This window comes from Larimichthys crocea, chromosome XIX (assembly GCF_000972845.2).
Source record: "Larimichthys crocea isolate SSNF chromosome XIX, L_crocea_2.0, whole genome shotgun sequence".
Lineage (NCBI taxonomy): Eukaryota > Metazoa > Chordata > Actinopteri > Sciaenidae > Larimichthys > Larimichthys crocea.
Window position 1 is genome coordinate 9,958,908 of NC_040029.1, and position 24,851 is coordinate 9,983,758.

The 24,851-nt window shown below is 45.6% G+C and overlaps 1 protein-coding gene across 3 annotated transcripts in view; it reads left to right on the plus strand.

Moving 5' to 3' along the window:
* Positions 1–24,851, plus strand: part of LOC104929362 (receptor tyrosine-protein kinase erbB-4) — a 220,877-nt gene that overhangs the window by 86,830 nt on the left and 109,196 nt on the right. For all 3 annotated transcript variants that reach the window (XM_027291409.1, XM_027291411.1, XM_027291410.1), the window contains exon 2: positions 22,947–23,098. In XM_027291409.1, coding sequence (XP_027147210.1) covers positions 22,947–23,098 — 152 coding nt within the window. The remainder of the gene's footprint in view (positions 1–22,946; positions 23,099–24,851) is intronic.

Below are 24,851 nucleotides of genomic sequence, written 5' to 3' on the forward strand. Positions count from 1 at the left end.
GCCTCGAATATGGATGTTTTCTTGTGTTTATATGTGTTGGAGACGTGTCTTGTCATAGACTTTTGCAAGCGCCCTCGACCAGGAATCGCACATCTCAGGTTGTGTGGCCATTTTATGCACACCCACAAATCAATGCATGGCTGCTTTTATTCTGGATTGCATCACGTTTTGTTTGCTTACCCCTGCAACATGACACTGGACTGACACAAGAACTTGTCAAAGGTATCTGAAATATTTATAGTGCTCAGTGTATGACAGAGGTGTTCAGCCAACTTTTATTATTTTCATGTAGAATTTAGACTCACCTTATAAGAAACGAAAGGTTTTAAACACGATGAACAGCAGGGATGTGCTGGGACTGAAACTCAGCCTCAGACTTTGAGCTGGAGACGCCTTTAAACATTTTCTGGCAGTAATTTTCACCCTCAGACAGTTTTGGTGCTGTAAAGAGAATCTGATGATGCTGAAGACCTTGGAGACACTTCGGGATGTCTTGCTGACACCTTCCTCCACACTGCGCTGAATCAAAACAAGACCCGGCCAGGCAAGCGTAGGTGAGCTGGAACACGGTATTACTGCCAGCTTCTGCACTGAGATGTGGATACAGTCAGTCAGTAGAGCGCTAAAAGTTACAGTTACAAGTGCTCGCACAAACATGCACACTCAGACACTTAGAAAACAAAATGCAAAGAAAATGGGCATGCGCATTAATAACCTTTTATTAACTTATTAACTTTTATTTCTTTACAAACGACAAAACTTTAAGGGTTGCTCGTATCCACCAACTCAAGTTCTGCAGCTCGGAGGACCAGGCCGGGCCACGCTATGGCCGAGGACCGTACAGTAACTACTGTGGCCCGTGGTCCATAACGCATTTACCACTTGGGATTCTTCCTGAACTTCCCGATGGCCAGTCCGCCCCCTGCAGAACAGTAAACAGAACAATATCACAGCCCATCGGCCATCATCTGACAGCAGTTCAGCCTCAGAGGGCAGTGGTCAGTGTTTCTGGGCTTCCGGTCTACATGAGAGTGATATGAAAGACACATTCGTTCCGATATCTATGAGCAGATATCTGTATATGAATGCAGATAAGGTTTTAAAACAGCAAAGTCATCATCAGACGACGGTTCTCCGAACAAACTGTTGCAAACAGAGTGCGCTCAAACGTGAAGACTACAAACAGAGACCAGAAGACATCCGGTGCCATCGTGCTCCCTGGCCTACAGATTCTGCATTTATATGCAGATTTCTGTTTATGGAGATTATGAACTAAATAAAGTGAAATCTGTGAAGTCTAATTATGGGCTTTCAGTGACTTAGAGGTGGGAAGTAATCCTCTAGAAATGTGAGTCATTTGCAAAGCATCATAACCGATTTGCTATTTGTTGAACTTTGTACATATTCTTTCCGTGGTCAAACAGCCAAACATATGTGCACATTCTGCCTGGATCTCATACATCTCTCTCTTTCTACATTATTTGAGGATGTGAGTCACTATTTTTCCTCGACTCGTTTCCGTTCACACTCCCACGGTCCTGAAGTCTTGTACATCCCCGAGCCTTCTTCATCAGGTCATGTCCGCAGGACGGATCTGCGAAACATAAAATTAAAAAGACTCGTAGCCTTTTGACATCTCCTCACAGGGCTTCAAAAGTTAATCTGTCCTCTGTTGAATTCAAATTAACTTGACCTTCCCCTTTTTACAGCCTGCGCGTTCCACTGAACCCTGTAAACGGCGCAGAACCGGCTGCTGCTGTTTGCCTAAATGATACAAGCCGAGCGGCCCGAGGCGACGGGTGCAAACACAAATTACCTTTTAAGGAAAGAGGTGGGAGGGGCGTCACAGGTGAAGGTCGAAGGCGCTGGAAGCTGGCGGCCCCCACCACCCATCAAAAAAAGAAAGTAAGAAAGAAAAAAGCTGTGACTGAATGTCTGAGCTCGGTATAAATCTCAAAGCTGTAAAACTGGCTCTGTCTACACTGCCCACCCTCGTAAATTGGCATCTCCCTGCCACACCACCCTCCACCGTCCCACCACCGGCTTCACACATGCTTTATGACAAGAAGATCAGACCACTAAATGAACGGAGGCGAGGGCGACTGTAAATCGTCCAGGTGAAGACGGAGATACAGTGAGGGGAGGTTATTTCTCTCGACCAAAGACAAAAAGCGAAGTTTGTCCCGGGAGGAAACTTTTCGGTCGATACTCTGGACGTTGCGTGGCGAGGATGAATTTTCCGTTCAGCCACCATTCTGCATACTAACGAAGAAGAATGGCTTCCTTTAAAAACTCCTATGTTTTGTGAAGACATGTTGACGTAGGCGTGCTCGCTAATTATACATTCATTTACTTAAGTAATGGAATCGTTAGCATAAATGGCTGTTGATGATTCTCTATGTGTGCGCCTGTGGCTCGTGGATGAATACAGATGTGCTCAGATTTCATTGCGGCGTTGTTTTAATTAGAGCCCCCTCAATTGAAAACATATTGAAAATCATATTGATGGCTGTAATTTTCAGATTACAGGAGGATATAATGAAAGACGCCTTGGAAACAAGGTTGCAATAGAAGGCTGGCATGCAAATTAGATGCCACTATTATGAGGTAAACTTTAATTTAATTCAACTCCCAAAGGGGCCCGCTGCTGCACGCTATTGATTTATGTCTCATCTGTATTCCGGCGTTGTTCACCAAGATCGATACAGCTTGAATTGTCATACGTGTGTTAAATGACACATCTACTGTACGGCTTTGTGTGTGTCCCATGTCGGGCTGGAAAGAAGTCCTTTGCCGCGACGCAAGAGCAGTTTCACTCCTTTGTTTTGGAGCGTGCACACATGCCGTGTTCCTTTCTGTGCAGAGGAGGAAATTAATTTACCTACAGAGGGCAATTGTGCTCACGCAAACTGTTTAGAGAAGCCATTTTTCATTCTTTATGGGGCCATTTCATCAGAATCCCTGTTTGAAAATAGACAAACCCTCGCATTAATTTTAGAATTATGACACCGTGGCGTGCAGAAGAAAGCCGCTCCTCTTAGTTCTCCAGCCTTGTGTTCAGGGTCAGCCGTGCAGCCACCGAGGCCGTTTCCAGGGCAGTTTTTAGCTCATGTTGTCGAGATGGAAGAGCAGTTACGGCAAACCTGTCTCATGGAACGTGTCACGCTTTCCAGTAGCCTTTTTTTGAAAATCCTTGAAAGGTCCTTAAAAAGTTTTTTAAAGGTAGATGATTGAGTGGCAGTGAAATAACAGTTTATTTATTCAAAAAAATAGATCCTTGGCAGCGAGAGGAGAATGACGCAGCTTCCCAAAGATCCCTCTGCACCAGAATCACAATAAACTCGGATGTAATCCCTCACTGGCTTCCCACTCTAAAGCTCAAGGCAACACTGCTGGCAGTTTGTGGCGTATCACGCCTAACTCCCCAACTTCTACTTTGCCTTGTAAGTTAATAAAAATTCCTTAATTTTGCTACATTTCTAACTGTGCACGAACCAAAGTTGTTATGCAGCGGCTCTAAAGATTGAGAAAAACCATCTTAAGAGTAAAAAAACCTTCTTCTATCATTAAGGAATGTCATAAGGCTAAATAAATCTCCCTTATTTTTACATTTATTTATTAATTTCCGCCTTGCTTTGAAAGGCGCTGTGTAGTCGTGGATCAAACCAAAGGACATTTCTATAAATGAGGCCCTTGGGTCTTTCTTACTATTGTATCTCCACCTGCCTTTTGAAAATGAAATTATTCTCAGAGCCTTTGACTGCCAACATTCATTTGCTCGTTTATTCTGAACCCCCACATCCTGCTCTGATTCCTATCGTCATATATTTTTAGCTGCTTTGTGCCATTTTGCAGATTCGCACTCAGTAAATGGCTTTTTACTTTTCTTATCCTGCTTTGAGGAGCAACAACCACTGTAGGAATTCAAGCTGTGTGTGTGTGTGTGTGTGTGTGTGTGTTGTGTATGCGCATACTGACTGGATCGGTTGATCCTCCTGCTTAATGGGTGGAACAGCCTGAGATTTGCTGCCCTGTGGTGCGCACCCAGGGGACCGAGGCATCAGCAGGTACAATACACACTATTATAGTCTGCTTGGTAAAACATACACACACACACACAGTGGACACACCAGTTACCCATATGTTCTCTGTCTTTTTCAGTTACTCGCCTCCTCTCTTAATTTTTAGTTCACGTTTTCTCAAATATGCATCCATAAAGCAACACTGGGAAACATTCCTACCATTAAGTAACATAATGTTGACCCACACTGACCTGTGATCAGCTGAACGGTGCCTCTGTCATTCGTAACTTTGAGAAGTACGTAACTAAGTCACACAGCAGCAACTATTTCACTGATTCTGCTGAAACTGGATCATATTTTATGGAGGAAATGTTTTCTGGTTTTCCCTCTGATGTCCTCCGGCTGCTCCGCCTCAACTCTCTGTGATTTACAGAGTTTATGATGGACAGTGAAGTAAACTGCTGACAGCCGTAACACCGGGGTGAGGAGGTTTTCAGGGGCAGTGGAGCCAGTGTTGTGCCAGAACAGGAGCTGGGTCTGACTTTTAGTCGAAATACAAGATTAAAGGCAAAGTTGACTCTCTAGTTTTTGATCATAATGTAACCACAGTGGGATTATTTACTGCTCGAACACTCCACAGCACCTACAGAATCTATAAATAATCTATTCTCTGCCCTCAAAGACATGTATCTGTTTCCCCCGGTGATTGTGTGCATCAGTGTGTGGACTGGTAGCAAAAACATCTCCTCTTGTCTCCCGGGTTCTGCTAATTAAAACATCTCCTGTCCTCAGATTAACATCACACACACACACACACACACACACGCAGGCGTCTCAGACAGGAGAGGACTTGTCGAACTTTGCTACAGCTGCTGTGGTTTGACACACTTTGCGGTGTGTGTGTGTGTTTTGCTTTGGTGCACGCTTGTGTAATCTCCCACAGACATTAGCTTAGTGAGACCAAGCTCTCCCACAAAGAGATTTCATGATTACAAGACTAACCCAGATACTTGAAGTTGCATTAATAAAACGGCCTGAATATCGCGGCCCATTTGACGTTCCCTCGATCGAATCTCCAGAAGCTGACATTTTCTTGAACTTTTAACTCCCGGGATTCATCCATTTCACGGCGCCTTGATGTGGTGCGAGCGTCAGCTGCACTTTCAGCAATCCATCTGAAGATTTTCCCCATGTTGATGTGCAAGAGCAACACGCCGCCACTCAACGGCAAACCCCATTAAAGGTGGCTGCTTCTGGCGTGAGGGCCTTCGTTAGGCGTGTCATTAGCACCATGTTCTCCCTCGTCCATCAGCGCTCCTTTATGGCACATTTCCCTCCCAACTAGGTCATTTGGGTTTGCTTGGCAGATGGAATAGCCCGAGCAGTGTGGAGACATAAAGCATGCAGGCGCATAATGATGCACGCGCCCGCGCTTTTTGTACACAGGCGCATAATCACACCTGCACATGCGCGCTGCTCCTCCATCACCGCTGTTCTGCCATTACACTCCCTGACTCCCCGCCCTCCTCCATCCTCTGCTGTCAAACTTACACAGGCTGTGAAACGCAAACACACACCCATCGAGACAGCCGCTCTCTCGGGGCGGAGCTGGGTAATCATGCCGCAGCACCTCTGGCAAGGCTAATTAAACCAGGACATCTGTGCCTTATTCCACATCTGGAGCAGGTGGCGGCGTCGCCTGCAGTGTCTTTCCCTCTCCTCACCTCTCGACGCCATCGCCTCGTTACTGCACCGCTAAACAATGACGACTGCAAGGGCGCGAACGGACCTCGCCTCGCCGTCTTTTATCGTCTTTGTAGCGTTCGGTCAAAGTTGATTCAGGCTGCCCTGTGCCCATCTATAGCTTCCAGCCGAAAAAAGTACAAATGCATTCACTAATTGAACTCATCTGAGAGTTAATTATCTCTGCAGTTATCTCTACACTTTTAGAACTGCTCCAAAATTCTGTACTTGATCAACAACCTCTCCGGTTAGTCCCCGAGTCAGAGCTTTTGAAAGACGCAGCCGCTCGCTTCCTTCCATTTTCTTGCCTCTGCTGAATTCTGACACAAAGCGAGCCCCTCCTTTTCAAACTGAAATCTCTGCAAAGGCACATTTAGAGTCTCCGTCGGGCTGGTGGGGATAGGTGAGGGTTTATCCGAGTGAAATCAAGGCAGACGCTGAGACCGGGTGGTGCTGGCGGTGCTGGGTGTTGGATCTTCAATTACAGCGATCTCTTGGGCAAACACACAGAAGACTCTTTATTTTTATGCCCTTGTGAGTGTGGTTATGTAAATAAAAACTGATGGGAAAAACCAATAAGGTCATTTAGAGCAGAGCCAGTTAAACTTCCCATAATCCTCCTCCTCCTTTTGATGTCATCCTTAATCTGAATTCACACTTCCCATGATTCTCCTGCATGCTCCACATCACACTTGATTATCTCCTTTCTTTACTAAATTGTTATGGGATTTTCTATTCAAATTACTTCTTATTTGGCTGATTCCCGGTGACCCTCCAGCCTTCACAAGCGCGTCCCTCGAGGCTCGATGACATGCCCGTAACAAGGAGCTTATTGCAGCGTTATTGCCCAAGCATCTAGAAGGTTCCGGGTGGCCCGAGGGCACATGTGATGGGGCTGACAGGTCCCGGGGACTCGACTGTCAGTGTCAGGCAGCCGGCGGGTCGGCTCGATGCAGTTGTCAAAACGGCCTGGCGAGGAAACGCAGGCGGCGCCGACGACAACCCGGGCGTTTTGTTAATAGATGCACGTGGTCCCGCTCGCTCCTGCATATGCAAACACACAACGAAGACGTGCACGGCGGTACATGCACATGCACATGCAAAATGAAATAACATAATGTTATTCTTGCTGAGGTGTGACAGCAACACACACACGTGTATATATATAAAACACACACACAACCTGGTGAGTCCTTCGGGAGCCCCTGACAGCTCTGCCCTCAGCTTCCAATCCGTCTCAGGGAGCTCCAAACACCCAGTGCAATTACTCTTTCTTGCTGACTGCACCTGCACAACATAATTGAGAAGGCTACTGGGGCTTTGTCACTTAAGGTAAAGATGTAAAAGAAAAAAAACGTGCCCTGGCTAAGCTGCAGAACTGCAGCACGGGGCTATTACACCTCAAACAGTGTGTGTGTGTGTGTGTGTGTGTGTGGGGATGCTCTTGGATCTGTGTGTGTTGTTTACTGAAGGACAGCGAGGTGAATCACAATCCTCCACGCTAACTTTTGTCTTTGAATATTCTGCAAGATCTGAACTCAGTCCTGTCAAAGGTGGCGCAGCGGCCGGACTGAGAATATCAAATATTCATACGGTCGTCCGGCGTTTGAGTTCAGCGTTAATGGTTCGAGAGCCGGTTTTAATGATTAGAGATTTAATTAAGCTCCGGTGGTGCGACTGAGGCTGACTTTTTGAGACTGGGGGGATCCAGAGCATCCCCCAGTCTTACTTTAATGAAACCAGCGGCAAGTCATTGTCTGTAACGAGGAAATTGACTTGGATCTCATTATGTCTTTTATTTCTCTCTCTATGTTTTCAGGAGGAAATTCCGACTAAATGAAACTTTAATAGAGTCTAAAATCTACTTTTTAAACAGTCGCAGGTCATGAGTGTTGAACGCTCTGGCCGACGTCACTCTCCCTGATGAATGGTCTGGAAACAAATTGCCAGTGCTGCCATTTCACTTATCTGGCAAGCAATTATAAAGCTCAGGCTTTGAAATGAAGTTGACTGGTCGAAATGGCAGATCTCTGTGAAAGCGTTTTCATCTGGCAGCCGTGCAAGTTTGCTCTGATTCCAACCTCGACTGGAAGCCAAATCCTCCCAGTCCTGGCTTCCCAGTTTCACATCAGGGAAGAGGGTGGAGGAGGTGGAGAAAATGGGTGGAACTGGACAGAGGGAGGCTTTCTATATTTATTCATTTGACAGATATTCCTAGATAAGAAGACAGAAGCTAGAGCCGGGTGGTGACAATTTAGCCTCTCGGGGCAGCGGCCAACGTTTCTGGGCTTCTGGTGTAGCCGGCGGGTATCTGAAAAACGAGTGACAGATATCTGAGCCAAAACCTCAGTCACATTTCTGCCAATAATCTGCAAATTAATGCAGATAAATCACAAAAAACAGCTAATAGATGGTGGCCAGTGGTTTCTGAGATTGCTCTTGATTGCTCTTATTGACGTCACCAGTCAGTAGTACTCAGACTACAAACTGAAACCAGGAATGTGGAAGCATGACTCCGTCAGCTGCTTTTTCTTCTTTGAACCCAAGCCTTATTTTCATGTATCTACACACACACACACACACACACACACACACACACACCTTGAATCGCTGGAAGTCTGTTGAATCGTTAAGTCGACTCTTTTTTTATGAGCCAAAATCCGAGCGATCATTACGTCCTCCGTAAAGTCTTGCCCAGTTTTGCTACTTTGTTGCTCTTTTCTTTGTCTCCTCATCCTCCCATCCCGTCTCCTTCCTCTCTCCTTTCCTCACCCGTTCTCTCCCATCGTCTCACCCATCATCCTCCTCCTCCTCCCTCCAGCCCACCAGTGAAAACATCCAACTTTCATCCCCCCCTCGCTTATGTATTCCCCCTGAAGGCAGACTAAGCTCTTTCCCCCATCTCCTCCCGTTCTCTCTTAGCCATCTCTCATTCCTCCCCGTCGTTCTTATTCTCTCTATCACTTGTGTGCAAACTCAGAAAAGACACACACACACACACACACACACTCCCCTGTCATTTGTCAACACTGTCAGCTCGGATAGAAGGAAACTTCCCCACGTACCTGCCTACCACCCACTTCTTCTTGTCAAATCCCAGCACAGAGGAGTGTGCGGCGCCTCAGCCCTCAGCATCACCTCTGATATCTCGGAGAGCAGCCACTCTTGTAAAGTCACAACCCGTAAGTGCTGGAAAACTGTTGCATCACGGGAGAAGAAATGTCAACTTTACCAGCCTTCCTTTAGCTGGAATCAGATTCCTGATGGGGAAAAAAAACTTAATTAAACACAAACTCACATAAAAAGTGTTTCAGAATGAAACTTTGAAGAATCTTAAGAGCTGAAGTTAAAAAGACTTTGAAGGCTTCAGATCATAGAAGCTCATTTCTGGCATGCTGTCATACGGAAAAACCAACTAATCCTTGGAAAGTCAGCTCGAGCGCGGCACATTGTGATTTGTTTGCATGTTAAGAGATCTTGAAGCTTTTTTTGTGCGTGTTTGATCTGAGCATATGACAGATTTGAGTTTTTCCTGGTTCACTTCCAATTACTACACGAGTTAAGACTTTGTCAGCACATAAAAGGACTCGCACCACTCCGGGCCGGCGCGGCATGTGAAAATACTTACTGAGAAGTGTAGCATCAGTCAGTCGAGGAAATTAATTTGAAGACTCTGGAGCAGAAAGTTCCAACACATCTGAGTTTTATTAAGAGTTCACAGACGTCGTCAGACGTCCTGGAGCTAATTCTTCGTGTCTCTTTTTTTGCTTTACAGGCAAAGAAATGTGAAATGAATTCACGTTTGTTCGCGACCTTTAATGTTACATAAATTACAAGACTTCATGTGTGAATCAGGACACACACTGTCAGACTGAAACTGGTTGTTTACTGTCGAACAAATATTAATATTAAAGCTCGAGCAGCTTTCTACACTTCATCTAACATCCTATAAGAAGTGAAATAATGATGACTTTGGTGAAATTATTTCCTCAATGCGGCGTGACCCCTCGCTCGTCACGCGGGGATGTTTCCTCTTCACACTGATTGCTTTACATTGTCGCCCGCCTACAGAAAGGTCGCGCTTCGTTTCTTAACTTTGCCTTCCGAAGCGTCTGAAGGAATTAAGCGTCTGAGCCGCTGCTTTCAAGATAGATGAGATGGAGGGAGCGGCATTTCACAGCAAAGAGACAAAAACAAGTCAAAGACTGAAAGCAGAGTGTAAGGCAGAGGTCAGAGGGAACAGAATACATTTGTTAAAGGTGCAGTGTCCTTTATTTTCAGAATAACGATGTTCATGCATGTACAACCACCTGAAAACAAGAAGCTTTCTGTTTCTACAGTAGCCCAGAACAGACAAACTAAATACTGACTGTAGACAAGTGTTAGAAGTGTTTCTCATGCAATGTTTACACGCCGTGTCATGCTTTCCAGTGAAACCCAGTCAAATCTGTTGCATCACACTTAACTCACATAGGCAGAAATGATGAAGCAGCCGAGAACGTCTACCGAACTGCTGAGCGGTAGCTCCCAAATGGAAATGTATTTGTATTGGAGTGAGCGTCGCAGGTGTTTTCAAAGATCGCCGCCTTAAAACAGCTCGTTTGTACGAGTGTGGAGAGGTTCCTTCCTTTGATTCTTGTCTGTATTTTTCTGCACTAACCAACTTCTACATTTATTCATCAGCTTTAGTTGCTCTGCGAGCGTGTGTGTTTTTTAAAGACGGGTCAGACGGGATCAAGGTAAACTGCAGGTGTGTGTGCATTAAGCAGCAAAGCTCCGGTTTGTTTGATCTTCAGGTACTACAATGATGTTCTGTCTCTGAGCGAGCTCAGGTGGAGGCGGAGGGAGGAGGAGGAGGAGGTGTTGGTGGAGTCACTCACAAGCTCTTGAATTCATAACTACCCCAATGAGCAATAAGCGTCCCTCAGTTAGCACGGAGCGCAGTAACCCATTTAATTTCATAATTATCGATTGCTCCTGATGGCCACGCTGAAAAGGTCAAGATGAGTTTTTATTTTTTTGAAGCAGGTCGACGCTGCATGGCTGAGTCACGCAGACACCGGCAGACTCTCCCGCCGAGCGTCTGACAACCGGCTGGGCTGATTGGCTGATTGGACACAGACAAACACACATGTGCAGGGACACACACGTACCAAACACACAAGCCAAACAAGTGAAATCACGTTTTCCGCGGCCTTCCGGCGCCCGAGCTTTGAAAACACCCACGGCGCCCTCGCACGCCCACGCACAAACACGTCTGCACGTTTGAGCTTGAAGACACTTCACTGGACGCCGCGTGCACAAATGATGCACATGAACGCAGCGAACCCGTCCACACCAGCCAGAGACTGACGTTTCTTTTTCATGCCTGCACGTCAGATCAGTTCTTCTCTGTTCCCTTCACAGCTCTCCGGCCTTTGCGTGTCTGTCACTCGCTTATTTGCTGTCCGTCTGTCTGCTCTCTGCTGTCTGTGCATGCAGACACTCCTATTTTTTAATAAGAAGCTTTTAAGACACACAGGGAAGCAGTTTTTGAACGTTTTGTCGACTTAAGCACCCCTGACTGTTCCTCTGGGGCGACTCCTGAGTACTGGAACATAAAATCAAACCCTAAATGAATCTAATAATGCAAATAGCACAAATTAGCATCCTCACCATACACTGCTTTCTGATTTAAGAGTAAAATACCTCCATAAAACAGAAAAATAAATAAATAAATGAGAGCCTCGAGCTGCAGAAGCTCTGAATAAATCCAAACGGAGCCAGCAGTGCTGTATAAAACCAAAGAAAATGATGGGACACACACATTATCACACTGTAAACACAAATACAAATTACCCCCACGCTCTGTCCTCGCCCTCAATCACTCCCTCCCATCCCTCCTCACCCCGTCATACCCACAATTCCTGACTCATCAGACACTATTGTCATGAAGCCTCCGTCCGGCAGCACACAGGGCTAAATTATTGGCCCCTTTTTAATAAGGCTATGGATTGTTTGAGGAATGGCACCGGCACCGCTGTTGATTATATTGAAAGCCTGTTGTTTTATATCCTGCGAATGTCAGATTTCTGCTATTTACATCCCTCAACTCCTGCACGCCAGCGAATGGCTATTGATTTTTTTTACCAAAGATGAATGGGAGTGGCCGCGCGGAATTAAAAACAAAAAAAGAAGACAAAAAGAGGTGAGAGGTGGAGGAGGAGGTGGAGGAGGAGGTGGGAACGCTGGAGAAATTGAGGGTTGCTGTAGATGAAGGGCTGTTTTGACTTTAGCTCAGTTCAGTGTCTTTAAAACTTCGAGCAGCGATCGCCGAGATCACACTCAACTTGGACGCGAAGGTTTTGTTGCCTGGTTGGACGTCCATCTTGGCCAGATCTGTGAACAAAATAGTTCCATATTTCAATCCTGGCACCGTTTTTTCAAGCAGTTCTCGGCCAAATGGGATTTGGTTCAAGACGTGGCGTACTATTTGATTCTGCTGCTTTTTTGGCCCGGGTGTCTCCATTGAATCAATGGTCAAGAGCCAGGCTGCAGCTCTGCTCTGTGGGCTCTTGTTAACGTGCGAACCTACTGTTTTGTCGAGTCTGTGGTTTGAATATCTTCAAACTCTGGAGTCAAGTCAAGTCCGTCTTTGCCCTTGGAAGCAGCAGTTGGCAAAACAAGCTCACCACAAGCTCCATTAGCTGCCGTCTCGGTCGTGACGCGTCATCGTACTAAGCCGATTAAATTTGCTCAGTTGTCGTGGAATCGTGGGTGTTGAGCATTTCAAGGAGTTCTCATCCGAAGAAGCTTGTACCTCCATCAGTGGTGGAAAAGGGCAGAGAGTCATGATGCATATAAATTATAATGGGCACTGACATCTGACAGAAAATAATGAGTTAGTTAGTCAATGAGAGTAACCGATAACTTATTAAGCAAACTTTAGCTTGTTCCTGTTTGTCAAATATTAAGTTGCTGCTTTTCTTTGTCTAATATTGTCACATATTGAATATTTCCAGGTTCTGTGCTGTTATTCGAGCTTTTGGAAGTTGTGATTGACATTTTTCAGCATGTTCTGACATCCTGACCCGCAAGGCTTTGACAGAAACTCCAAATGGACACAGCAAACGTGGAGATTTATTCTAATAAATAAAATAAAGTGCTGTAAGAACGTGTGGGGCAGCATGTTTGACCACTGCACTCATGAACCCGGAGTCTTAGATACAGCATTTCATCTCACACGAATCGATACCGAAACGAATCATCCGAGCCCGCCAAGCTTTGAAGGGAAGAGGAAGAGAGTTTTGAAGGGCGGCGGAAGAGGAGAGGCAGACCTTTAACGACAACGGACGAGACGTGAGGAAGAGCGACGTCAAAAAAAACTGACAGGAGAGAGAGAGGAGTTGGGGAAAAAACAGGAAGCAGAGTGGAAAGATGACAGGAGTGGAATGAGGTGGTGGAGAGGAGGAGGATGGAGGGAGGGAGGCCGGAGTACAGATAGATGAATGACATTTTGGATTCTCTCAGCAATAAAGCGCCTCCCCAGACACAGGCTGTCTGGGTTTAGATAGAGGCCGTCACACTGAAGGGCTCATTTGCCTTTCAGCTGCTCATTACATCCAACCCAAACTTATGTCCTCCTCCGGGAGGCCAGACTCCCCGTCTCCTCCTGCCTCACTGTTAGTGTGTTTACATGTGCAGCCGTGCATGTGTCCTCCCATACCGGACGTTTCTGCATGTCTGTGCGGACAGCGGTGTGTGTTCATGTGTGTGTGTTTGTCTCTCTGGCATGTTGTGTTTGTGACACGCCAAATCACTTTGTACACAATTTGAAGGCGACTGCTGTGTTTGGAACAAGTCAAGTTAGTGAATCTTGCACAACACACGCTGAAAATATGATTTATAAGAGGAGAGCGAAGCTACACACACACACACACACACACACACACACACACACACACAATGCATGCATCTTTACACCAAAGGCGTCTCCTCTCCGAGCTCCGGTATTGAAACATTCAGGTCTCACGGCATAAATGTTCTCGAACCTTCCTTCATAATGATTTCTCCCATATGGTTCTTACTAATATTCAGCTTGGAGCCAACTCACTGGAACTGACACACACACACACACACACACACACACACACACACACACATGATCACAGGCAGCCCTTCTGTGCTACATTAACTACAAACCTCATTTCCCCACAAAGAGAAGCCACCGGCTGAAAATTGGCTGGGACGAGTCATTAAACCTGTGTCTGACACACACACACACTCACACACACACACACACACACACATCTGTTATACAAATGACCCCACCTCCACCACCAACCCTTCACCCACCCACCTGTGTCAGTGTAGCAGGTGATATCCCAGCGCCCGCTGAGAAATGATTGCCCTTTTGATGGAGGAGGTCCCGCATTCGTGTGTGTGTGTGTGTCACTGATGCCTTTAAGTGTATTTCATGATGTGTGTGTGTGTGTGTGTTGCCGACATACGTCGAATAATAATTGATGGCGGTCGCAAGGGTGTAGGATTAAGATACATGGGAATGCCCCGTGGGAGAAAAGACGGAGGTGGAGTAAAAAATGGAAAATTGCTCAGAGAGGGTGACGAGAAGTGGTTTGAAAAATCAGAGAGGGACAAAGAAGAAGACGAGGAGCTGCGGGGGGGGACAGTCGGTGAGCACGAAGGGGGAAGAGACCCCGCTGAGAGGTGATTGATGGCTCTGAACCCCCGCTGGCCCCGGATCAGCCGCCCCAGAGCTGCCGGGGACAATTTTGAGTTTAACCTGTGGGGAAGTGGGGGCGCCTTAATAAGCAAAAAAAAAAAAACTGATGAAAACTCCCCTCGTCTGTCAGGACACACTGTCTGTGGTGTGTGACAGCTTCCTCCCACCAACCCTCATCATATTTTAAAACATTTATCATAAAGTCAGTTATTGTACAGTCTGCAGGCTGGAGGTGACGGTGAGCTCCTCCATCGCTGAAAAGAAACATTCATCAAAGATACGACGAGGATTAAATATGTGGTCTCACTAAATGTGTTTTAAATAAGGTCAGTACTTTAATGATACATGCGTTTACATTTACGAATTTCCGGTTTATCATCATCACATGAATTATTTAGCTTATAACTAAAGTTATGAAGTCAAGCCAAAATGCAAAACATTCCTGTTTCCAGCCTGTCTAATGTGAATATTCACTTTTATTTTGATCAAAAATAAAATCTGCAGATTAATGGACAAAGATCTGTGAGCGAGTCCTCAGGTGAATTTGTGCGTCAAAGTGCAGAAGTGATTTCGTGTTCGCAAATTAAATTGCAAAGGAAAGAAAACGAAGCTGCGGCACCAGAAAAATCCAGTTTTTAACGCAGCACCTTCACGACAAAGACGATTAGAGGAGTTAAAACAGCCGTGCTGTGCGTCTACGGCCATAATTCTCATGTTTCACTAGAGTGCCTAATAAAGGGGTCACTCTGAAGAGTTCTATATATACTGACGAGGTATTAAAACCCAGAAATGTCTGAATTTAAATGTAAGGTCATAGAACCAAGGGCAACCTGAAAGCCTCTAAAAATGTTCTATACCAGAGTTTTAATTTGTCCTATCAGTCTTTTTTTTTTAAATGTTCTCAAACATCATTTCATACAGAGTAAGCCCGTGTCAGAGCTGAGCCCATAAGCTCCACGGCTGCCTCGTCAGCACCACCTCAGGACTGTGTAAGATGACGGCGGTGGTGGTAGAGATGTGATGAAGGCTGGTAGGCCCGGTAATAACCATCCACCTCTGATGTGGGCCAGGCTCCCGGGCCTGTTTGAAGCCGGGCCGTGTGGGAGAGTGTCAGCCGAGGAGTGGGATGTGAGCGGTGTGTGATGAAGCGGTGGATGGTGGATGGTGGATGGTGGCTCCTCAGAGCGGAGGAGTTTTTTTTAACTGCATACTGTACATTCCTGACGGTGTTTTTATGGGGATGGTTGTCCTCTTAAAAACAGAAAATACATTGAGGGAAACACTTTAAACCAACTGTTCATCCCGTTTTTATGCCCTTAAAAGTTCCTTGCATGAAGTCTCACAGCTCTGGAAATGAATCTTTTACCAAAGACTGAAGAAAGAGAGATGGGAAGAAGCTCCGGGTTCTTATCCTGGCTGGGTGGACGGAGACTCAGAGAGGTATGCACCGAGGAAGGATGAGGGAAGGAGGGATAGAAAGGTGGTGGTCGGTGTTGAGAGCATCTTAAATCCTCAAAATATAAGGTGACTAAAATTGGCAGCCATATTTGTAGTTTCGGCAACCAAAAGCAGATGCTTAGTTGAAAGTGAAACACGCGGTTTGAAGACGTCTCTTTGGGTTCTGACTATTTCCCGGCTATTTCAAAGCCTCCGTGTCATTGTTTCTCTGCTTCCATTCTCTCAACAGGCTGCTACTTTCAGAGAAAACGTTCTTAATTTAATACTTCTCCTTTGTTACCTTGCTCGGTGCAGCCCAGTCCAATCGATAATTGTCGACCCGGAGAATGAATTTGAAATTATTGCAAAGGTGACAGAGAGCACCGAGTGTGATTTTCTAAGTTGTAAGTTCACATTTTCATCTTCAGGACTGAAGAAGAAAATGTCCTCATGTTTTAAAAATTCAGCTTTTCTACCCCGGGGAGAAGTTGTTTGTTTTGAACTGTATTGATCAGAGTGCCCTGAAGCCGTCGGAATGAAGCTGAATAAATTCTTAAAAATTGATTGGCGTTCCCCTTCGAATGCGTGAGGGATCGTGCTGCTGTGTGCGTCCTTGCCCCCCACAAAAATCCTCTCGGCCTATAATTCAAACTTAGTTTTGCTCCGCTCACAAAGACTTCCATCACGCCCCACCTCTCATACAGAGTCATTCTTGCTGAAACGCCGTTAGATTCACTGTTAACAAACACCGCTGTAAATCCACAGCGAGCTTCAGTGGATAATACGTCACTGCAGACTCTGCACTTTTCAGTGTGGAGGAATCGCTTGCTTGTTCCTCACAGGAAATAACATTTACAAAGTGTCTCTGAGACCCAGAGATGAGCCGCCTTTTGGATGTTTGCCCCCTGTGCTACGAAAATTGATTGCAGCAAACTTTTACATCATACACACTGTTTATCAGGAGGACACTTGGGATATTTCATATCTTGCAGTTTGAGTAGGCTCATAAATGTCACTGTAGATAACCGAGCTAAAGGCAGTGTGTCTTAGAAAACAGGTTTCTGGAAATCCAGTGAGGAGACGAGACCTTGACTCCGGCTCTGTTTTACTTATGTCCTGTACATATTGCTTTGCTGACCCCTGCAGTTACCACGCCACCCACTCAGTCAGCCATTATGGCTTAAAAACCCCACAGGTTAACACCTTTTCCATTTTTAAAATGTATAGACTCGTTCCTCCGACCTCTCGCAGCTCCACCGGTAGAAATGAAAGAAGACGACGGCCTGTAATGCACTAAGGCCTTACAGGAACACCACAAGCACTTCACACGTGCACAATCACACGTTAAACATACTTTGCACATGCACTTGTCATTCACACAGATGCAGGGATTCACAGGAGGAGGATGCATATCCATAACCCAGTGCAAATTGATGTTTTAAGTCACTGCTGAAGAATAAAAAGAAGACTGATGGAAAAATGAGACAATCTGAAGCTGGAAACGTCGACAGGAGGACAGAAACATGATAAGAGATCAGACGCAGGGAGAATAAAAGCCAGAGAAGAGGCTGCAAAGTGAAGGAGAAGAGATGAAATGAGAAATGAGAACGAGCACGGCTCAATATGTCGGCGAGAATAAGCTGTCTGCCTTCGTCTCTCACTTCACGGATGGATCGGGATCAGAGAAAGCCACACATATCCCACACATTTCTCTGCTCGTACCTGTCCCACGCTAACACCGCTGCTCTCTCGAAAAACTCACGGACGCTCCGGCATTGTTACCAAAACTAGTCTGCCTGTTCCAGGACGAATGTTTGTGAGGCAGGATTAGGTTGTAATTCAATTTGGAGAGATTACATTGAGTCACCTCAAGCTAGAAACTGGGTTCCACGGCTATAGCAAGTTGTTTTAGTGTGTGCTTTTTTAAAATGAATGAATGTGTTCAAACTCATACACTATCCACACAATCCTATTTTAAAGGACCAGTCTGTAGAGTTTAGTGGCATCTGTGTTCCTCAAACGTCCGGCTGAGTCAGTCTCCATAAGTCCCCATGTTTCACAGCAGAAGTAAACATGTTTACAGCCTGGTACAAGAAACCGTGTTGGTCTCCCGTTCACGACATTCTTGCTCTATAAATAAATAAGTTTGAACGGGATGCAGACCAAAGAGCAAAAAACAATCAGTCTCATCACCACCGGCAAAAGTCTGCCAGCTCAAGTCTTTCCTCTCGTTATTGCTCGTTATTTATTCGTTATAAAGACGTGGAAGTCATCAAAGTGAATGAGGGAACTGACTCTGTAGTGAAGGCGTTGAGTCAGTGCAGTCTGCACTGTTGGACTGCTGACGGCATGAAAATCCCAGAGAATTGTACGATGTAGTATCATTGCCAAGAGCTCACTCACTCTATTGTTCTCTTTGTTTCTGACAGCTGCTCTCGTCCTCCCTCTCTCTTGCATTCATCTTTTTGCCTCTATGACTTGTGTTTTTCCTTCCTGCGTCTTCCTCAGCATTGATGAAACCAAACCAAACATGAACCGCACATCGTGTTCGTATAGGTTCACTTTGGGATGATGCGTCTGCTTTGAGGACAACAAATCCTCTTCTGACTTTTTATATGTAGCAGCTCTCAACAAGTCCTGTAAGATTCTGATGCAGAAAACCGGTGGAGTTAAAGAGGTCCAATCAGTATGAGTCTGTGTGTTTCAAATGGATGTGTCTCGACCTCTTACTGCTTTTTGGCGTGCTAAGCGTGGTCACGTTCAGGAAATTAAAACCACTTGCACGAGGTCAGAGGCATTACCCTCGAGGTTTAAAGAAATCAAGGTTGGATAAACGAGCTGCCTCGCCTGTCTTTGTCTCCATGAAGACAAACCGGTGGAGATATTCTGCCTCTATTGCATTGATTGGCAGATATCTGCTCCCCCATCACACACACACACACACACACTGCAGAGCTGTCGAGTGGACATGGCCCGGTGTCACCTGATGCATTAACGGGGAAAAAGGCAACGGCTCAATACTTACATTGTCCACAGCTGCTGAGCCCGAGAGAAAGAAGAATAGAGGGGAGCGATGGAGGCTGAGCAGAGACGAGAAATGGATGGCTAAGGGCAGTGAAAAAGAAATTAGGAGAAGAGAGAAAGAGGTAGAGCAGATGGATCTAGACACTTTCGAAATGAGCCCGCAGAAAAGAGCGTTTACAGTAGAGCGCGTGGATATGAATGCTAATGCTCTCGCACGTCGTTCCCGCTCACACAAACACAAGATTGTGTCTCTGTTCAGTCTGTCCTCCTCCCATCCCTCTGCTTCACTTCTATTTTCTTACTTTGCTTTCTCAGCCCGAATGAGCCATTCCTCTCTTTGTTCGTGTGTGTGTGTGTGTGTGTGTGTGTGTGTGTGTGTGTGTGTGTGTGTGTGTGTGTCGGCCGATATTGGCTTTTTGAGAGTTGTTTTCCCCCCCTTTACTTTTCACCTCTCCCCTCTGATCTTTTATCACCACACACACACACACACACACAACACACACACACACACACACACACACACACACACCTCTGAGTAGGTTTCAATAACAGATTATTACAGACACCCGCTAACCTTTTATACACACACACACACACACAAACAGGAAAGAAAACACCAGCTCGCACACACACACACACACACACGCGCCTTTATCGATCCCACCAATTTTAGTTCCTCACACAGGCTTCCTTTGAGTTTGTAGCCGCTCTTAAATCATTTCATCTAATAATTCATCTGTGTGTGCGGTCAGCAAATCTCATTTATCACCATAGCTCAGGTCCCCTCACTGCCATTCTGTCCCACACAGCCTGTACCCACAGCAATATGGAGGATCACAGAGGACAGGAAGAGCGCTCATCTTTGCAGAGCCAACGATCCATAAAGCAATATGGGAGTTTATGAGCTCTCAATGTTGTTCAATATAGGGGCAAGTTCAACTATGCAATAGTCCGTTGGGTTTTTCCCCCTCGCTCTTTTGTTCTGTCTCTGCGAAATTCTCGCTCTCGTGGAGGATATGAACTTTTGCTCGAGGAAAACGAGCAGCTGAAGGTGAACTGGAAATACGCGACGCTGACCGACCCTTATTAAAGCGACACTGCATAGAAATAGTTTTCCATTTTCAAAGCTCTGGTTCTGGCACGACAGCATTCACCCGTCCCTCTTCCTGGTGATCCAAAACGCCTGTGGTGCAAACACTAACACTCCCCCAGCGCTTTGAGCTCACAGTCCGGCTAACAAACTGATCTAACAGCAGCTACAGCTGTCAGCAGTTTACTTCACTGTCCATCATAAACTCTGTAAATCACAGAGAGTTGAGGCGGAGCAGCCGGAGGACATCAGAGGGAAAACCAGAAAACATTTCCTCCATAAAATATGATCCAGTTTCACCAGAATCAGTGAAATAGTCAAGAGATGCTGGCTGCAGACCTCCACTGTCAGGCCCGGAAATGAACGGGATACATTTCAAAATAAAACTGCAGACCTCCACTGTCAGGCCCAGAAATGCAAGGGACACATTTCAAAATAAAATCGTGAATTTGTGAATGCACTTCCGGTTGAATTGTTTTCCTCACAAATGAATTAATTAGTAAACAATGACATAAAATCTTTCAATTCCCGGTCTATTGTATATATTGTTTTTATAGTAAACTATTTCGGGATCTGGTTATTATAGACACTGATTAAATGTTAAATATAAATATTTCAGTATTTATCATCACAGTAACAGTGTTACACACATTAGTAGCTGTAAACACTCACGCATTAGAAAAATACATACGTTGGTTTGGTGCTTACATAAGGAGTAAACATTTATAATCATCACTTTAAAAGTTACATACGTTGTTTTTGGTGCCTGTTTGTTTCCCAGATATATTAGTGTGTGTGTGAATGGGTGTATAAGAGACATTAACTTAAAGAACTTTGTAGAAAGGCACTTTATGAAGTTCAGTCCATTTCCTGTTATTAGTTTACGGGCAGATCTGCCACATCCAATATGGCGGACGCGTTAACGTAACGCAGCAACAGACCAACGTGCTCACTGAGGCATCTGAAAATCATTTTCATCTGAAAATGAAAATGACCCTCTCAAAATGTCCTCTCCACCTCTCCACCCCCCAAAAAAACGTCATCACTTCCGGGCCTGACAGTGGAGGTGCGTGACAGTGGAGGTCTGCAGCCAGGTGCCTCTCGAAATAGTTGGTGCTGTGTGACTTAAAGCGTTATGTAGAACAGACGTACGAATGACAGGATCTGATACGTCTGATAGCTTTAAACAACAGAGATATTCAGTAATGAGTCTGAAGATGTGAAGCTCCGACTGATAAAATCCCCTCCCTCCTCTTTACAGACCAAAAGCAGCGGTGCAGTCCACATTTAAATAAAGTCAGACCTTGTCAAAGTTGAACCGCTGACAAACTTTAATGAGCAGTTTAATTACATCCAGCCAAACTCCATTCCAGTGCTTACCGCACACACACACACACACACACACACACACACACACTGACACACAAACCTCCGGTCATGCCCGTGGTAACGTGGCGACGGTGCCAGCTGAAAGGAGCAGATGGTCGCAGGACTGAGGCTGGGGAGGCTGACTGACTGGTGGAAAGGCTGGCAGGGACGGAAAGAGAGCTTGATGGGTGGAAATAGGAGGAACTAATTACAGTGGTAGCCTGTGCATTAGTCTGTTGTCAGACATTTATCATGAACACTGCAGACTTTATGTTTTAATGATTTACATTGTTTCGTCATTGTAAGATCAAGAAACAGACAAAGTTTCTTAAGATGACGAGTTCAAGGTGCCATCTTTACTCTTCTCTCTCGTCTCTCGGCTTTTGTGCGACTCTCAAGTGCATTTTAACAGTCGCTTTGAAGGGAGGACAAGACTTTTAAAATTTCATAACCTGCTAATGTTATGCAACGACACATAACAGCGACTCTCTGGCGTCGTGCCCGCTTTGCAGAGCCAAGTAGAGCGACATTAGTCCCTATTTTCTGCAGCTTCTAATGGCTCAAATGACAAGTGGAGCTCAGGATACATGTCACTTCCATTAGTGTGTTTTTCGGAGGCTGCTCTGTGCTTTCATGCTTATTTTCATGTGTGTGTGTGTGTGTGGCTCTGACCGACAGAAACACCTAACAGTTTCTAATTACCCGGCCTTCCCACGCATCAATAGAGCCGTTTCTACTCACCATAATATCTTCAAAGTCTTGTAATCTCGTCGGCCGAGTAAAGTCTCCAAGTGAAAACCCCTCTCTAAAGGTCAACCAATGCAATTTGAATATCTTTGATTAAACGGTGTGCCGGTGCCAGACCCAGACTGTAGGTCACTGCCTCAGAGAAATGATATGCACCCCTCTCACCCACTTGTCCCTCCCAGAGTCTCAACTCTTGTGGCTCCCTCATTGTCAGGGGGTCACGTCTGCCGCACTCTGCACTCTTTTTAGCAATTTATGTAATCTCCCGACCCGTTCTTCCCCTGCCTGCTGTTCCCTCTGTCCTTCAATCCTTCCCGTTTCATGTCTCATATTCATACAATGCGCACTTTTAGCCCTGAAAATCCCCCAACGTTTCTTCCCCGGTCTTTCCTGCCCTCTTTCTCTGAGCCGCCGTTCATTATGGCACTGATTCTAACATTTCTCAGTGCCCGTGCTTTACAGCAGGCATTGAAGCATGCATCTGCAGTCTGCTGTGTTAGTTTAAACCCTCAGTCAGTGAAGAAAGAATCAGAGTTGTTCTTGCCTGATGGCATTTCAAGATAATGACTATCATGGTCATGAATGACCGAAAAAACATTAATTATACTTTTTATTCAAAGTGCTCTCCATGAATTTTAATTCCAGCCTCATTAGAAGAATCTGTTGTTCTTCAGCCGTGCCCGTTGAGCTTGAACTCTCTCTCTTTTTTCTGGATGCATCATCATATTTTAATGTGCTAACTTGCTGCGTTGCTTCTAAAGTGACCCCTTCTTTTCTCTGTGTTTGTCTCCAGTTTGTCCCGGCACAGAGAACAAGCTGAGCACTCTGTCCGACCTGGACCAGCAGTACCGCGGCCTGAAGAAGCTCTACGAGAACTGTGAAGTCGTCATGGGCAATTTGGAGATTACCAGCATCGATCGAAACCGCAACCTCTCCTTCCTCAAGGTACGAGCACGGAGCCATGTTTAGCAGACGTTCACAGCGTCACGGTGTGTGTGCAGGAGTTTCAGGACCGCGGAGAGAGACCGACGGAGACTGAGGGTGAATGTTTCAGCACCATGGACAGAGACAGAGTTTTAGAAACACACAGTCAGCCACAAAGAAACCGGATTAAACAGATTAGAAACCAGATTATGGAGGGCCGGAGGCGCCCTGATAGTTGATCTGGTACCAAAGCTCAGTCCTTACGGTGAAACTCCACCGGGCATGTCTTTATCACGTTGTGGCCGGTACTGTTTTGGCCCGTTCTTGACACGACTTCAAACCTAGAATGTTTTAGAAGCTTTTGGCCTGCCAGACTTTTTTAACCTGCTCAGATTTGATTTTCCTGGTTTGTATGCTTCTAAATATGCGTAATTTAATGTTTTTCTTTCTTAGTTTTTTGCAATCTGAAGTTTGCATGCAGTGTTTTATTTTGAAAATCGACCAGATTCTCTATGTATTCTCTGTGTCTGACTTCCTGTCAGCTCGATCTGCTCTGCACAGATTGACGTGGGTGCTTCTACCCGGGTTAGAAACATCGACCAGGGCGGTTGTGTTTAGCTCCAGCACCTCCGGCAGCTGCCATGGGTTTGATTCCAGTCCACGGTCCTTTGCTACATCTCATCAGCTCGATTTCTTGTCCCATCTGAAATCAATTCCTCACTCACTACCTATAACAGACACTAGATTAGATCAGATGTTTCAGTGTCTCTGATGCCAATCCGTTTGTAAAGTTTTAGCACCGTGGGTGGAGACAGAAGGACGTGGTCGTCCCGAATCCGCTGGCTCTGCACATTTCTGCAACTCTGAACAGAACCCTGCTGATTCTTAGATGGTGACTATCTTGCGAGCTCACGAGACAATAAAGGGTAAATTAGACAGTGGTGGAATTGCTTTGAATTGTCAGCGTCTCTTTAATCGTCCCCAGTGTTTCTTTAAACTCGGCTGAGCACATTATGAAGCCGTCGCTGCTCTGAACGGAGATGAAATTGACTGAGGTCTCCTAATTCTCACTAACACAGCAAATAAGCAAATTTGCCAAAATCTATTTAAGCGTTTATCGAAATGCGGCGTGCGTGTTCCCTTTGTTTCCGCCACAGCTGCCAAACACAAACACGACATTAGAGATAAAGACGGAAATTTAACACGACATCACAGAGAACTAAGAATCAAGTAGAAGAAAATGCAACCTGTCGGATCAAAAGGATTCGTTTAACAGAGCTCTACTGGAAGGTCGTACCTCCATCCTGATGGTGACAACTCATATTCCCCTTATGCGTCATGCACACGGGGGTTGGCCACCCTTTCCTCATCACTCCAGACTCACAAAGCGGTGTCACACACCGTTACATCTCATAGCCTGGATGGTAGTTTAACAGCAGAACGTGCCAGGTTGGATTTTTTGGAACAACTGTTCCCTTTTTAGATGATGACAAACACCTATGCCTATCTTTTTATTTTCATAACATGCAGTGTCATGGAAAGTTGGATCCGTCCTTTAAGACACAGCCGTAGCCCATTTTTTTCCACTTGCGTTCACGGCTCGCTCTCTTATCTGGAGGGTGTGACCGCCGATAGCTCCAGCGTCTTATTTACTTGAAGAGGACTCGTGGATGTTGACTGAAGCTCTCTGCCGACGCCGTACAGTACAATGGAGCTCTCGATAAGAGACGCAGATAAGAATTGCTATGTGAGAAATGTCTGCGAAAACACTGCA